This window comes from Hyalella azteca, unplaced genomic scaffold (genome assembly GCF_000764305.2).
Source record: "Hyalella azteca isolate HAZT.00-mixed unplaced genomic scaffold, Hazt_2.0.2 contig764, whole genome shotgun sequence".
Lineage (NCBI taxonomy): Eukaryota > Metazoa > Arthropoda > Malacostraca > Amphipoda > Hyalellidae > Hyalella > Hyalella azteca.
The window spans coordinates 140187-156879 of record NW_025931100.1 but is presented as its reverse complement, the minus strand read 5'-3'; the positions used below and the strand labels follow the sequence as shown (position 1 = coordinate 156879).

The following is a 16693-nucleotide window of genomic DNA, read 5'->3' as shown; positions in this document are numbered from 1 at the left end:
CACTAAACATTGTAGAGCTACTTCGAAGTGCTTAGTGTCTGTGACGTATTTAGCATACCAACAGGACACTTCGTAGTGCATAGTGCTACTTCGTACTGCTAGTGCCCTATTTAGCATACGGGCCATAGATTCTTGTCATCAGTAACAGCCCTTCTCACTGGCTGTTACTTAGTCAGTTGTCAGAAAAGAGTGACTGGAATTTTTTCAGTTGAAGAATTATTTTTCCATTAATGAGTAACTTTGTATAGATGAATAATTTTGTAAAGAAGAATAATTTTTACAATTATGATTGACTTTTTATAGATGAATAATTTTAGTAGTAGAGATGAGTAATTTTTACATTTATGATTTATTTTTTATAGATGTATAATTTTGGTTGTAAAGATGAATAATTTGTATACAGATGAGCAATTTTTCCATATATGATTAACTTTTCATAGATGAATAATTTTGGTAGTAAAGATGGATAATTTTTATATAGATGAATAATTTTTTAATTGGTAATTTTTTCAATGTTGAACCTCGCAGTGGCTCAAATTATAAAATTTCGGGATGTTTCTTGTGAAGATTAATTATATTCATTAATAATTGATTTGAAAGACATCTGATGATTATTTACATAATTGCGAAGCATTCAAACTGCAGCTGGAATTTTCCCTGCTTTTAAATTGAAGAGATCAAGGAGTACAGTTTAATATGGTTAATATTTCCTTCCATGGTTTAATATTCAAAGGAAAAAAATAAAGTCGGAGCAATTTACTTGACAATATGTGATAATATGACCTAAAACTCATTTTTGCACAGGATAAGAAACTTGGGTAACTCTACAGCTCTTTTTCTCGCTAATTATCTAATGGATTTTAACTTCGTGATATGATCAGGATTTTCTGTTAGGTTAAAAGATATTGAATTATTTTCGGAATTCGAAATTATATAAAAAATTATATCCAACAAGATAGGGGATTTGCATTTTAATTGCAAGTTATTTCTGAAATTAATTTTCCGATACGCCATTAGAATTTGATGTAGCTTGTGCAATGCTCGTTGAGATACAAGAATTATTATTTGCAACAGGGGACGAAATATCGAAAGACAAAAACAATAAATCAAAATGTTTGAACTTTAGTTAATCGAAAACGATTAATAGGATACTTTCCATTATATTAATATTTATGACTCATTACGGTATATCGTTTTGGTTTAAGGCAAATGTTTTAATAGTTATGAATACTCAACTTAATTCGTTGTATTTATCTTATGACGTGTGATGTCAAAACTCGAATGATGATATTAATGATAACATGTTAATGTGATTACATGCAAAAAATTGGTTTGCAATTAAAATACATTGTAATTGAAGGAAATTATCAATATTTTGAATTTCCGAAGTCAGCCGCTTCCACTTATGTCCAATCAGTTTAAATTATAATCAAATCTTTTCTAAACAGAGGGAAATGTGTTCCAGGAAAATATATATGGTGGCGATGAATAGCATCACATAAACATTCCAGGAGACTTCGTCGTCCTGCTGGCTATTCTTAACGGGCGCTTGACGACCGTAGCAACAGACAAGCTTGACTGTCGTCTAGCGCTGCGGGCTGTTGGTATAAATCACATTCAATACAAATGAATGGTGTCTTTCTCCAACTAAGCTGGAATTAATTCACTTGTATGAACGTTAAATTTATTCGACAAATTAATATGTTCAGGGATCAACACTTTTTTTGGCTTTATTACACATGGTGCATTGCTGGAGTCATGATTCACGGTTATGTAGATCTCTCTCTTTTGAACTCGTATAATCCATTTCTTGCCCTCAATTTCACTAGAATATTCTAAATGGTTCAAACAATTGGGTGGAAGTTATAATTAATATTTTTTTAGTACTTTTTTGTCAATGGTAATAACCTCTTTTTCCAATTTTCTTGAAAATCGGGACGTGTTTCGGAAAGTACCACCAATTTTCTCTATTTTTTTCGGCTATAAACGTAGCAATATGTTCGATAGGTAACTAATTTGTTAAATAACCTCAAACGAGTACACCTGTATTCATTCAATTCACCGGTGTGTTTCGACGAATGAATAAAAAGGTTCTCGTATGATTACAATACAGTTTTATTTTCGAAAAGATTCCAGATAAATCGGGAGCACTTTTCAACAGGAAAATTATTGCTCTCTAAACAATCACGTTTCACGCGTAGAATCACGTATTTTTGCTTTCATTTTCCGGACACTTGACAATGTTGCTGCTAATTCTGCATAATTATGCTCAACGAGTATACAAAGGATGGTAAATATCTTTTCGTCAGCTCGAATGGGCACTTTTTTTCCTTCAAATTTTGCAAAAATCACGCGTATGAATAATTCTTAAGCCGCACTGTATGGACGGCATTCAAACTTATACACATGTGAATCTGACCTCTATACGCATCGAACGCTGGTCAGCCAGAGGACGCTTATTCTGAAACCTGCCAATTATATTGGCCGTAAAATGTGATAAGTTCATGACTGGCGGCAAGGGGATAATATAGCATGACTTAACTCATTAGTTGGTACTAAATTATTCTGGAAGCCAGGGACCATACTTTCAAAACTCGCTAAGTTAACGTAAGTACTTACGCTCTATTTTCTTGTCTATGATTGGTGGAATTTGCTTCAAAGGCCGTCAACGATTGGCTAGTGAATTTACGATCTCTCAAATTTTTTTGAAAGTATGGCCCCAGTATCAGAAGCAGAAATATATCTCCACTGCTAGCATGATGCATGGCTTAGTGAAGTGTGGCAAACATTTCAGATTCTAGCCAATTTTTAACTGTAACTGTCCCATGATGTGCCTCATTTTCGCATCAGATGTTGTGGAACTTTTCGGAACGATTATCTGAAAATTGCTGGTATGTTGCCTCAATTTATTGCATTTTCAGAGAGGACTTTATGATTCAGGTTGATTTTCCTCGATTTTTAGTAGCTTCTACAAGTTGCCAATTACCAATGCGATGGTGCAGGCTGAACAAATTAAAAATCGTCATATTAAGTCTTTTAGGTAAACTTTCAACATCCACTGATTTCTGGAATGCAATGTCATTGGTGATACTTGTGACTCTGGAATGTCATTGGTGATACTTGTGGGTTAATTTCAAGCACATAGGTGTTTAATAAATAGTACTTTCAAGCCTGTGCATAACATATATTTGATGCTAATACAATTAAATTTTTGCGAAACAAAAATCTAAGTGGTAAAATTTATTTTCAACCTTGTTATCAACATGAGTGCAGGAAATAGATAGATCTAACAGAGTACAAATCGATTTCATCTTGTGCATGTGATAAAAAAACGTATCATTGAATTCTTGCGAGGTTCTGTGCAACATGCAACGCAATTGAAAAAAAAACACAAAAACGTTGAATTGGTCCGAAGGAAAAATTCCGTCTGGCAACCCTGTTTCCTAACAGGACAAAAAATGGAATAATGGTTGATACTGAGTTATTCAATGGTTTAGTCGACCATTGAACTATTAGATACATTAGTTAGATTCTCATAATTTCGTTTGCCATTACGTACTTTGCACTTTTTCGGGAATCGTTCCGGTCTCCAGGTTCACTAATCATAAAATCTAATATCCTTAGATAAAATTTTGGCACGGATAGAGTCAGAGGTTATAACTCATTTTCATGACATGCAAGTAATTTTTAACAATACTAATTAAAATGAAGACAACTGTTATTTGACTGAGCAAAACAAACTATGATTTGAGCATAACAAATCTCGCAATTAAAAAATAATGAAAACTGCGTTCAGATTTAATCAAATACTTTGTCTCTATTTAATTTTGTTATTGAATGTACAATTACATTTTAAAGCTACTGTGCAATTTTATATCTATTTTAAATATTTAATACGCTTGGAAACTCATTCATGATATCAAAATTAGAAAAGAAATAGAGTCAATATACCATTTTATTTTAGATTATTTTATGTTAAATTTATTATATATACCATTTGACAAATATCGAAAGTAATATCGAGAATATTAAGTTCGAAAAAATAAGAAAAAAGAGCTTAAATTTCTACAACATGCCGTCAAATGAAGAACCTCGTTTTTAGCGCATTGTCTCATCCATGAAAAAAATGCACTATTGTGCTCGCCATGTCCGTCCGTCTGTCCGTCTGTCTGCCTGTCCGTCCGTGATTTCACGTTTTCGTCGACGAGAAAATGCGCTCTCTGTCACTCACTGCAGTGAGTACTGAGTTATATTTTTTCTTATAATATTACTTTAGCTCTAACGACGTTCTGCGTGATGGTAAGGAATGAGCCCAACATGTAGCACGGGGCAGCACGATATTTGTATCTACTAACCATCCAAACTTATTTCCGCCATACAGTATCAAAAGGTACGTTGAGGAAGTCCCTAACGATGTATCGTTTTTTTCATGCTTCTCCTTTTTTCAAGATTCTCCTTTTCTCCTTCTGAACATGAATTTAGCGTTCAACAAAATTAAATTTTTATGAACTTGAAGGGCTGGGACCCGCTAGGTTACCGGTACCGTTATTGTAAGGCATTCCAGAAATTGGCTGAGACTTCCAAAATCATGTAAATGCATTTGTTGGAATAGATTAGAAAATTGATAATGTAGCCAACTAGACGGTAATTGACCAATTATTAAACCATATCATAGATTGCCATAATTTCAGAGGCTGAAGTTAATTAAGACAAAAGAACGACCAGTACTTATGAGTATTATTGAGTGTTCATTATACTTTCTAGGAGCCTTCAAAGCTGTGCACACGGGATTCACGATGCTAAGCTCTGTAAGCTGATTAAATGGGCATTTTCCTTTAAATGACACTTAAATATCAATATATTGCTCTTATCTCTCTTTTTCCCCTACCAAAATTAAACGTGAATGTGGCGCGTAGCAGCTAGTTAGCCTTTACAAAGACATGACTCCGAATGTCTTTTCAGGGCCCTCATGTTGTGTTTGGAGGGCTGTTCATTTGCCCCTGCATTCATCTCGATTCTACTTTTTTGAAGAATTGCATTTCACGGATGAGCGATTTCGTGTATAGAATTATTCAGTTAGCATGTAATGTGGCACACTACTTAGCAATTTGTACAGAATTCACTTTAACTGCGAATTTCTCTGCATGCTTTGTGAAGAATATATATGAACCTAAATAAAAGAATGCAATTTCCGACCCAGTCTATAATTTAGAGGGTGTTTTTTACGATATTACGGCTAAATTTTAGTATCAAACCAATTTGCATTTTGTTGTTTCCCAACGTGAACGTTTGAATAACTCAAATACAAATATATCTTTCTCATATGCACGTACACTTTTTTGTGATTACTGCCTCATTTTCGATGATGGGTATTGTTTAAGCAAACTCAAAACTCCATAAAATGAGTTTGAAAAAATGCGTCAAAACTAAACTCCAACATTCAAACTTTCTATGAAATAAAAGGAGGGTGCAATGAAGTGAGGGGAGCACTACTAGGCTTTAGTAGTGTAACTTCCGGTTACTTTGGTTCCCGAAATAGACTAACTAATAGCTTAACATAGATTTATTTAATTTAGTTAAAAAATAGTCATTCAAAATATTATCAATACGCTATGAAATTATCATTTGCATTTATATAATTATCTAGAAACTTATCTATTTTTAGCAATCTGTTTTTATAGGGAAACGTTTTTTTATAGTTCGGCATGATTTCTTCGTTACCTTGCTAAAATCAGCGAGCAATACAATCCTGAAAATAATTGCAAGTAATAGTCGAGAAGAATACGAGGTTAGCAGACGATTCCCATCGTCATGAACCCTTATAGCAACCATGAACCTTATATAGTTCAACCATGCCTTATAGTTTCGGAAAGCCTTTCGGCTTTCAAATTATAGTAAATACAAGAGAGCAGACCGCCTTAGAGAAATGTTGAAAATCTCTTGAACGCATTACAACGAATATAAATTACCAAAGAATAAATTCAAACTGAGATTCATTATTTTAATCTATAATATCTAAAGAAGCTTGGGGCCCGCAAAAATATGAAAATTCACTTTAAATTCTTATAATGTACTCAAGGCGAAAATTGAGGCTAGCTATGCTTACAACAGATACCAAATGAAAGTATTTAATTAATAACTCAAGAACATATCAAATGATGATTTGCCCCCAGAAATTCTGAAATGATTACCTCTTTGATTGTAAGTCCAATACTATTCAGTATCCTGTTTGTATTTAAGGCTTGATTGCGGTAATAGAGACATAAATATTTTTTTACCGGTGTAGATATCGCAACTAAATAATAATAGTAACATGTTTATGTGGAAACAAACGCCCGTGATGTAACTACCGCTCTGCCTGGGCCGGCATACAATATTATATTCCTAATATAAAAATGGGGAAATTATCATTTATTGTATCGCAAATAAGTTTTTCAATAAATGGTTAAGCAGCAATAACGTACAAGAAAAATCTGTATGATTCAATATACTTAAAAATTTAAAATTAATTTAATAATCCCAATACTCAGTGATGATAAAAATTATTAAAGGGTTTCCGCTGTGAAAGCATTTTTTGTGATGTAGAAAACGAAGAAAATTGCTGTATTTGAGGGGTGCCTTAATCCGTTACAGCTATGACGTCACCAGGCAGGGTTAGCGCTACGTAGCCGGTAGCCAGACGGTTGCATTAGAAAAAGACCAAATCAGCTTGCAATAAAGGCCAAAAATATACAAAATTCAATATTAATTAGTAAATTTGAAATCTGTGGTGCAACAACGTCTACTTTTGGTTTATATGCGCCGAAAAAGTACAATATGTAAATCTAAAACCAGCATTAATTTGTGAAGGCCAATACAATTAAAAAGGCCCAAATCGTCGAATTTGTCCAGAAAAATGGCCTATCTGGCAACCCTGTCAAGTGTCAAAGCCTGTTCTTCACTATAGCAATTCATCATAGGGACATTTAACATTATAACGTTTTGCCATAAAATATCATCATTATATAACGTGAATTTCGCAAGCATATGTAGATGTAGGTTAGGTTAGGTTAAATTTGTACGGAATGAACTATGCCAATAATGAAATGTGTCAATGATAAAATGCGTTAATGATGAAATGTGTCAATGATAAAATGCGTCAATGATGAAATGCGTCAATGATGAAATGCATCAATGATGAAATGCGTCAATGATGAAATGAAATGCGTCAATGATGAAATGCGTCAATGATAAATTGCGCCAATGATAAAATGCGTTAATGATGAAATGCGTCAATGATGGAATGCGTCAATGGTGAAATGCGCCAATGATGAAATGCGTCAATGATGAAATGCGGCAATGATGAAATGCGTCAATGATGAAATGCGTCAATGATGGAATGCGTCAATGGTGAAATGCGCCAATGATGAAATGCGCCAATGATGAAATGCGCCAATGATGAAATGCGTCAATGATGAAATGTGTCAATGATGGAATGCGTCAATGATGAAATGCGTCAATGATGGAATGCGTCAATGATGGAATGCGTCAATGATGAAATGCGTCAATGATGAAATGCGTCAATGATGAAATGCGTCAATGATGAAATGCGTCAATGATGAAATGCGTCAATGATGAAATGCGTCAATGATGAAATGCGTCAATGATGAAATGCATCAATGATGAAATGCGTCAATGATGAAATGCGTCAATGATAAAATATGTCCGATGAGTTGCCAAATTGCCCAGACGGGAGATAGGCCTGCCGCAACTGAACTTCGAGGAAATTTGTTAAATTTACAATTTCGCAGCGGCAGTAACAATTTCAGTAATGAGTGTTTAGCCGTTTCTGAATTAGGCATTTGAAGAATAACTGTCGCAAACCGAACTGAAGCCCAACCAAATTAAAGAAATATGTTAATTTCATTTCTGGACATTCATGGGGATAATTTCATATAGACATATAGGGTCTCGGTAGTTCCTGAATTAGATAATTAACCGACAATTGCCTCAAATCAGCTTGGACTTCCACCAAAATAGAACAATATACAGCATATATACCTTCGTGAAATAAATAAATTTTTACTTTCCAAATTAGATTTGTGATTAGTTAAATTAGAGCCAGATAACGATTCCCGAAAATGTGCGAGTACGTAGCCCTAATGGCGAACGAAAATATACGAGAATGCAATTTAATGTATCTGATAGTTGAATGGTTGACTAAACTATTGCATGTTACACAGTAGCTCGCAGGGTATTCAAGGATACATTTTTTATCGCATGCACTTACAGAAATAGATTTTACTACTGTTAGATCTATCTATTTCCTTCACTCATGTTGTCATCGAAGTTAAAAATAGATTATACCGCTTAAATTTATTGTTTCATAGAAATGTAATTGTATTAGTTTCAAATATATGCTTGCACAGGCTTCAGAGTACTATTGCTTATATGTATACATAGTGCTCAAAATTAACCAACAAGTATCACCAATGACGACGAGCAACAACACGTATCATTCCAGAAATCAGTGGATGTTGAAAGTTTACCAAAAGCCTTATTATGAAAAGTTTATTTGTTCTGTCTGCACCATCGCATCGGCAATTGGCAAACTTGTAGAAGCCACTTACAATCGAGGTCAATCATCCTGCCTGAAAATGCGATACATTTAGGCAACATACCAGCAATTTTCAGAATGTCGTTCAGAATACAATAGAAAAATTACCGTTAAACGGTCTCACGGGCGTTCTAGTGGCCGGCCGAACGTGAAAAGAAAAACACCGTTTATATTCAAATTTAAAACCAGAAACCCGCACAACATCTGAAAAAATTAGATCCGTCCGTTACTTGAAGTCACGGACGGACGGACGGACATGACGAGCAAAATAGCGCTTTTTTCCATAAATGAGAAAATGGCCTAAAAAAACGTAAAAACGGTTTATTTTCACGTTGCGCCTGGCCACTAGAACGCCGGTGAGGCCGTTTTCTTTACCGTTTTTAGCGCATTTTCTCATTTATGAAAAGAGGCGCTATTGTGCTCGCCGTGTCCGTCCGTCTGTCCGTGACTTTACGGACGGACGGACGAGAAAATGCGCTCTCTGTCACTCACTGCAGTGAGTACTGAGTTATATTTTTTCTGATAGTGTAGTTTTGGAACATCTGATGCTGAAATGACGAACATCATGCGACAGTTAATAGGGTGTTAGAATCTGAAATGTTTGCCACTCATCACTGTGCCATCATGCTATCAGTTCGTTGATATTTCTGCTTCTGATACTGGCCTCCAGAATTACTCAGTATCAACTATAACGAACCAAGTCATGAGATATGTTATCCCATTGCAACCAGCCATGAACTTGTCAGATTTTTCGGTCAATGGCAGGCTTCAGAACAAACTTCCTCCTGTCTAACTTGCGTTCGATACACGGCGAGCAATAATTCGCATGTGTATTCGTGAGCAATGATTAGCATGTACACTGTTAGAAAAAACGGTGAAAAATCGGTCCCACTGGCGTTCTAGTGGCCGGTCGCCCCGTAAAAATAAACTATTTCGCCGTTTTTATCATAGGTTTTAGGGATTTTTAGTGTTAAATTAGAATAAAAATGGCAACACGATGTTTTATTTCACGTGCTGACCGGCCACTGAAACGCCGGTAATACCGTTAACGATTAGTTTTCTTACAGTGTAGCAATGATTCGCATTGTATTGACGGCATTCAAACTTATGAGTTTGAATGCCGTCAATACAATGCGGCTGAGGAATTATTTATACGTGTAATTTTTGTAAAATTTGAAGCAAATAAAGCAATGAGAAATTGCTCCCGATCTATCTTGAATCTTCGCGAAAACTGGACTGTATTTTATTTATAATAGAAATACGTCCCGATTTTCAAGAAAGTTGAAAGTTGGGAAAAAATGTGACGTTACCATTGGCAGAATAAGTGATAGAAATAATAAAAACTTCCTACAATTGTTTGAACGATTTAGAATGTTCTAGTCAAGTTGAAGGTAGGAAATGGGTTATGGTGAATTCAGAAGAGTAATAAAATAATAATAAACAAAAAACAAACAACAAAAAAAAAAACTAATAAAACACAAACAATTGTTGATCCCCAACATATTATTTTATTGAATCAATTTAACGTTCATACAGGTGAATTTATTCCAACGTATATAGAGAAAGACACCACTCATTTCACATGATTGCGAGTTATACCAACAGCCCGAAGCGCTAGACGACAGTCAAGCTTGTCTGTTGCTACGGTCGTCAAGCGTCCGTTATGAATTGCCAGCGTTACGACGAGGTTTCCTGGAATATTATAGGGGATGCTATTTATCACCACCATAAATATTTTCCTGGAACACATTTCCCTGATTTCCCTCTGCTTAGAATAGATTTGATTGTAATTTTAAACTGCTTGGTCATAAGTGAAAGCTGCTGACTCCTGGAATTCAAAATATTTATAATTTCCTTCAATTAAGTTATGTCTATCAAAATAAAAAAATGATAACAGTGACTGTAGATTGTTAATGATGCGATTTGCAAATACCTTGATTTATAGTTTTATTTTATTTATTCATTATGTAAAATACACTCTATGTGTGCATAATTTATATACAATATTTAAAATTACGAATGTATTTTAATTGTATAACAATATTTGAACTTGAAATAAGATTAATATGTTATCGTTAATATCATCCTTCGAGTTTTGAATCTGAAATCACACGTCATAAAATAAATACAATGAATTTGAGTAGTCATTGCGCTTTAACACCTTTGCCCTGAACCTAATCGCCATACCGTAACGATTCAAAAATGATAATAATGTCTTTCGACAATTAAAAAAGAACGAAATGTCTTTCGATATTTCGTCCCATTTTGCAAATCGCAATTCTTGTATCTCAATGAACATTGCACAAATGACATCAAATTCAAATTTGTCATCGGAAAATGAATTTCATAAATAACTCGCAACTGAAATGCAAATCCCTTATCTTGTTGGTTCTAATTGTTGGAAAAATTTCATACTGCGAAAATTCAATATCTTTTAACTTAACAGAAAATCCTGATCAGTTCACGAAGTTAAAATCCATTCAATAAGTAGCGAGAAAAAGAGCCGTGGACCTAGCCAAGTTTCTTGCCCTGTGCAAAAAAAGTTTTTTAGGACCTATTATCACATATTGTCAAATAAATTGCTCCGATTTGCTTATTTTTCTTTGAATAGTAAACCATGGAAAGAAATATTAACCACGTTAAACATTACTCCTTATCTCTTCAATTTCAATGTAGGGAAAATTCCAGCTTCAGTTTGAATGCTCCGCAAGTATACGAATAAACATCAGATGATTTTAAAATTAATTATTAACTTATATAATTAGTCTTCACAAAAAACATCCCGAATTTTTTTTTTATTTTGAGCCACTGCAAGGTCTATCAATGAAAAAATTACCAAAGAAAAAATTGTTCATCTGTACAAAAAACTATTCATCTTTACTACTAAAATTATTCGTCGATAAAATGGAAATCATAAATGGAAAAATTATTCATCTATACTATAATTATTCTTCTGTAGAAAAATTATCCATCTATAAAAAGTCAATCATAAATGTAAAAATTATTCTTCTATACAAAAATTATCCATCTATACAAAGTTAAACATAAATGGAAAACTTGTTCTTCAAATTAAAAAATTCCCATCACATTTTCCTGACAATTGACGTAAGTGACAGGCAGTGTGAAGGGCTGTTACTGGTGACAAGAATCTATATAAGACGCCAGGCAGGCGAGTCTTCCTCTCAGTCGTCAAGTGTCTGGCGAAGACGAAACAACGACTCGATGAGGTCACTTAGAATAGAATAGAATAGAAGTGTCGGCACTGAAGAAATAAGCCCATGGCCTGTTGCCGATTCTTGAATTTTTCGTGTTGATTCACAAGGGATCCGGCCTTTGGAACCCGATCTTTCCATAACTTGACGATTGATTGAGATAGCTGCTGGACTTATTGCCTGGCCCGTAATTTGCTAGGCATTTTAAGACTGAACATATGCTCCTGCATAGCTTCGTCTAGTCTGTTCTTGAAGGCGTTCATACTCGGAGCGTCAACGACGCTATCATGGAGGCTGTTCCACATGTCGGTGACTCGAAGCGAGAAGAAATGTTGTCGCGTGGATGTGTTACAGTTTTTTAGTTGGTTCTTGGTGTTGGTTCTTGTTTCAAATTCTAGTAATCCTTCTGGGATCTTGTATAAGCCATGAGTATACTTGTATGCTTCAATGAATTCCCCACGCAGACGTCGATAACTGAGGCTTGGAAGCTTCATAATCTTTAATATTTCCTCATATGACTTGCCTTAGTAGCCTGGAATTATCCTTGTTGCACGTCTTTGAAGACTCTCTATTAAATTTTTGTCCTTTTCAAGTCTCGGTGACCACACGACGTTTCCAAACTCTAGACTCGGGCGTACGACGGCAACAAACAACTGCTCCATTGTTCCTGCATCTAGGAACTCGAAAGAGCGTCTGATCAGTCCAAGTCGTTTATTGACTTTATTAACTTGACCTTAAATATGCTTAGAAAATTTCAACTCATTGTCGATATTAACTCCTAAATTTTTTTCCATTGTCGACTTCAACATCATCACTCTGTCGTTGCAACCGTGTCTTCTCATACTGTAATCTTGCTGTTCATTATTCTTGCCAAGGTGGATAACTTTACATTTGTTAGCGTTAAAACGCAGCTGCCACTTATCAGCCCAGTCAACCAGCCTGTCAAGATCACCTTGTAACTGTACTTTATGCGACGTATTCTTCATTGTATTATAAATTTTTGTGTCGTGAGGCCAAACGAGTGGTATATATTTGTAATTGATTCAATATGGTATGGAATTGGAATAAACATAATTAAAGAATTTTTACTTGATATCTCTAAATTTTAATTCCAGATTTCTAAGTAGACATCTACCAGTATTCCCGATCATAAATATATATCATAACAAAATCGTTGAAACATTCTTCAAATTGATAACTTCGCAATGTCGATGAAGCAGTAAGTAAATTTTTATTATATGTAGCTCAAGATGACATGTAAAATTCAAAAATATAGTTGCTATATCAAAATTATCAAAAAAGAGTTGGATATGAAACCTGCTGCATAAATTTTTAGATAAATTGTCAACATTGATTTTTTTATCAATGTTGAAGCTTATTTAGATTCATATTTAGAATATAAACATGGCTTAAGACCACTGATTATAATGGAATTTAATATTAGAAACTAGCTGCCCTTCGCGGGAAAGCATAGAAATAGACAGAAATTTTGATATTCGAAATCAGAACAAGAAAGTATGAAGAATTATAAGCTACGTTCAATCGTATGTGTTTCTTAAAATTATGCATATGTAAAAAATAAATTGTACTCAAGATTCGATTGAAAACGATTACTATGCTAAAATAAATGTGCATAATGTAAATGTATAATGACAATGTAAAGGGTAATTATTTAGCTTCAATTCATCCATTTGAGATGAAATGAGATAAGCTAATTGAAAATTAGTCGCCATTTGATAAGAAACATATTTTGTTCCATATAAGTTATTCGCAATCTCATATATTAATTATAATTTGCTTCATCAGTAGGAACTGTATAAGTAATCTCTGTCTGTAGCGTCTCTGAGCTTACTCTTTCTGCAAATTTTTCTGTTTGTGACATTGTGCTCACGTCCTAATTTCTCTTAATAATTTTCTAGGTCTCTATTTATGCTGCTCATCTGGATTTCCTATTCTAATTTCTCTTAATAATTCCCTAGGTCTCTGTTTATGCTGCTCATCTGGATTTCCTGTTCTAATTTCTCTTAATAATTTCCTAGGTCTCCATATATGCTGCTCATCTGGATTTCCTGTCCAAATTTCTCTTAATAATTTCTTAGGTCTCTATTTATGCCGCTTATCTGGACTTCTCGTCCTAATTTCTCTTAATAATTTCCTAGGTCTCCATTTATGCTGCTCATCTGGATTTCCTGTTCTAATTTCTCTTAATAATTTCCTAGGTCTCTATTTATGCTGCTCATCTGGATTTCCTGTTCTAATTTCTCTTAATAATTTCCTAGGTCTCTATTTATGCTTCTCATCCGGATTTCGTTCCCTAATTTCACTTAATAATTTCCTAGGTCTCTATTCATGCTGCTCATCTGGAGTTCGTGTCCTAATTTCTTTAATAATTTTCTAGGTCTCTATTTATGCTGCTAATCTGGAGTTCGTGTCCTAATTTCTCCTAATAATTTCCTAGGTCTCTATTTATGCCGCTCATTTGGATTTCGTGTCCTAATTTCTCTTAATAATTCACTAGGTCTCTATTTCTGCCGCTCATCTGGAGCGTGACGTCACGTCTGACGCAGTCGTCATCAGTGTCAGACCTCTTCATGAGGGCCCCATACACTGATGTTACTGGCCCACGAACCATGGAGCGCGAGGCCACGATCTTAGGCTGCGCGGGTGCCTGCTTGAGCGCTCCTGTTTGTGTGGCCTTCACATGGGAGCCCAATCAGGTGTGTTGCATGGTCATCGTATTTATGAAATCAAAAACTCATCATCAAAATTAGGAAACAATACAAAATTTAAAGATTGCATTTAAGGAAAAGATTGCATTTAAAATTCAAAAAACAAAAAATCTCAGACCGACGGTAGACAATCATTGATGTTGAATGCAAAATAAGAAAATTTGCGCTGAGAATTTGTGCTGAATGGGAGCCCAATCAGGTGTGTTCCATCGTCATCGTGTTTGTGAAATTAAAAACTCATCAACACAATTTAGAATTAAAACAAAATTTAAAGATTTCATGTAAGGAAAAGATTGCATTTAAAATTTAAAGAACAATAAACTTCGACCGACGAGAGACAATAAATGATGTTAAATGGAAAATCCGAAAATTTGTGCTGAAAAATTAATAATATTTAGCAAAAACTTTGAAATCAGTCAGAAACTAGATGTACTATTCATATTCTTATTTGATTACGATATTCAATGGATCGCTTTATCTAGAAAAAATTTCTTGGTCAGTCTACTCAATTGTTTATTTAACCAGCAAAAGTTTGCTTAAACAGTTTGCGGAAACATCATTTCAAATGTAATCAATTGCAGGGAATCTGTGATTTGTAGAGAATAGATTGAATATATTTTGATTTAACAGAAGGTAAACAGAAATATAGCATATATATGCTTTAAAGGGTTAATTCTTAAGTTAACAAAATAACATTTTTCGAAGGTAAAGGCAAAGAATAAAAAATTATCTTAATTAAACCTAATGGTGTTGAAAATTGTTGCGGCTGTCCATATGCATACAGGACTTGAAATGCGGCATCATGACAGCCATTGCTGAAGATCCTAAGTTCAGAGGAGTGGTCTACATCTTCAAAGGCAACTCCAAAGGCCAGTTTGTGTCATTGCAGAATCCAGCGTATTATGATTGGCAGTAAGTATGTTCTTAACAGGCCTCAAATAGATTCAGGGTTAGATTTAATATATACTCACTTTTGATTTTTAGAATGGCAAGATCAATAATATAATTATTGCTGCTGTATGAATGTGGCGAGGATGTGATCAGTTTCAGTTCTAAGGTGAGCGTTTTCTGCCAGGTGGAGACCATATTTTAAATTCGGTTGACTTTGTAGTTAGTAAGTTTGGAAGAACTTCTTACAACTGAATCGACAGTTCGGAGGGATCTAAACAACGATACTTCCTTTGTGCTTGCATGGAAATCAAAATAAAATAAGTGTGAGTCTTATGTCACCCTGTATCGTGTGTCATATGTCATTCTGTATCATATGTCTTATGTCATTCTGTTTCATATGTCATTCCGTATCACATGTCATATGTCAATCTGTATCACATGTCATATGTCAATCTGTATCACATGTCATATGTCATTCTGTATCATATATAATTCTGTATCATAAGTCTTTCTTTCTTTATTGACAGCTGGACAAGACAGGTTTGTTCATCACTGGGTCTGACTATGGTACCATCGCCTAAGACCATCTCAGAGCTGACCGGCCTGAGCTTCTATCGAGGTTTCGTCGACATCCTCTACAACTTCACAGCAGGAGTCGTCACTGACAACGCCGGCACTGCGCTGGATGTCGGCGTTGTCGCGGCTCTGCCAAAAACCTCATCATTGACTGCCACAGGGTATCTTAGAATTCTTTATGGTGGACGCAATTTTGGCGTGTTCTCAAGTGGCGCCTCGATTGATTATGGGACATGTTGGGCTCAAAACATACCGACACGCAAAATAACGTGAAACATTAAACAAATTGTTAGTCCCATAGCAAACGGTTCTAATATTCAAGTTTATTTCGATAAATGAAAACTTTAGGCTTCAACCACTTTCTTTTCTCAGCCAGGCGCCATTTGTTGTGTTCATTAAACATTTCATATTCACAGCTGAAGCAATTTAATTAAGGTTACTCCCTGCAAGTTGTAAACGATGAAATTATTTTGTTGGTCCTCAACATAGTGTCGATTAATTCATTTATGAGCTGTGCCTTAGATTAAGTTGTAAATTATTTTGTTGGTTATGTGCAAATTATTCTTTGCCTCGTCTTACTCCTGGCTCATTTCCTAAAAATTGAAGCAAATACGAATGTCATCAATCTTTTTTTTAATCAGCGAAGAATGTTTATGGCTGAAATATTCATTCAAATGTCGTAATGGGAA

The 16693-nt window shown here is 34.7% G+C and overlaps 1 protein-coding gene across 1 annotated transcript; it reads left to right on the top strand.

The window, feature by feature from the left end:
• The first annotated feature begins 12956 nt into the window (after positions 1 to 12956).
• Positions 12957 to 16461, top strand: LOC108682086. Its single transcript, XM_018171198.2, has 4 exons — positions 12957 to 13027; positions 14327 to 14525; positions 15322 to 15449; positions 15956 to 16461. Exons 1-4 carry the CDS (start codon positions 13014 to 13016, stop codon positions 16275 to 16277), a joined length of 663 nt encoding a protein of 220 aa, XP_018026687.1. The 5' UTR covers positions 12957 to 13013; the 3' UTR covers positions 16278 to 16461.
• Positions 16462 to 16693: the final 232 nt, after the last annotated feature.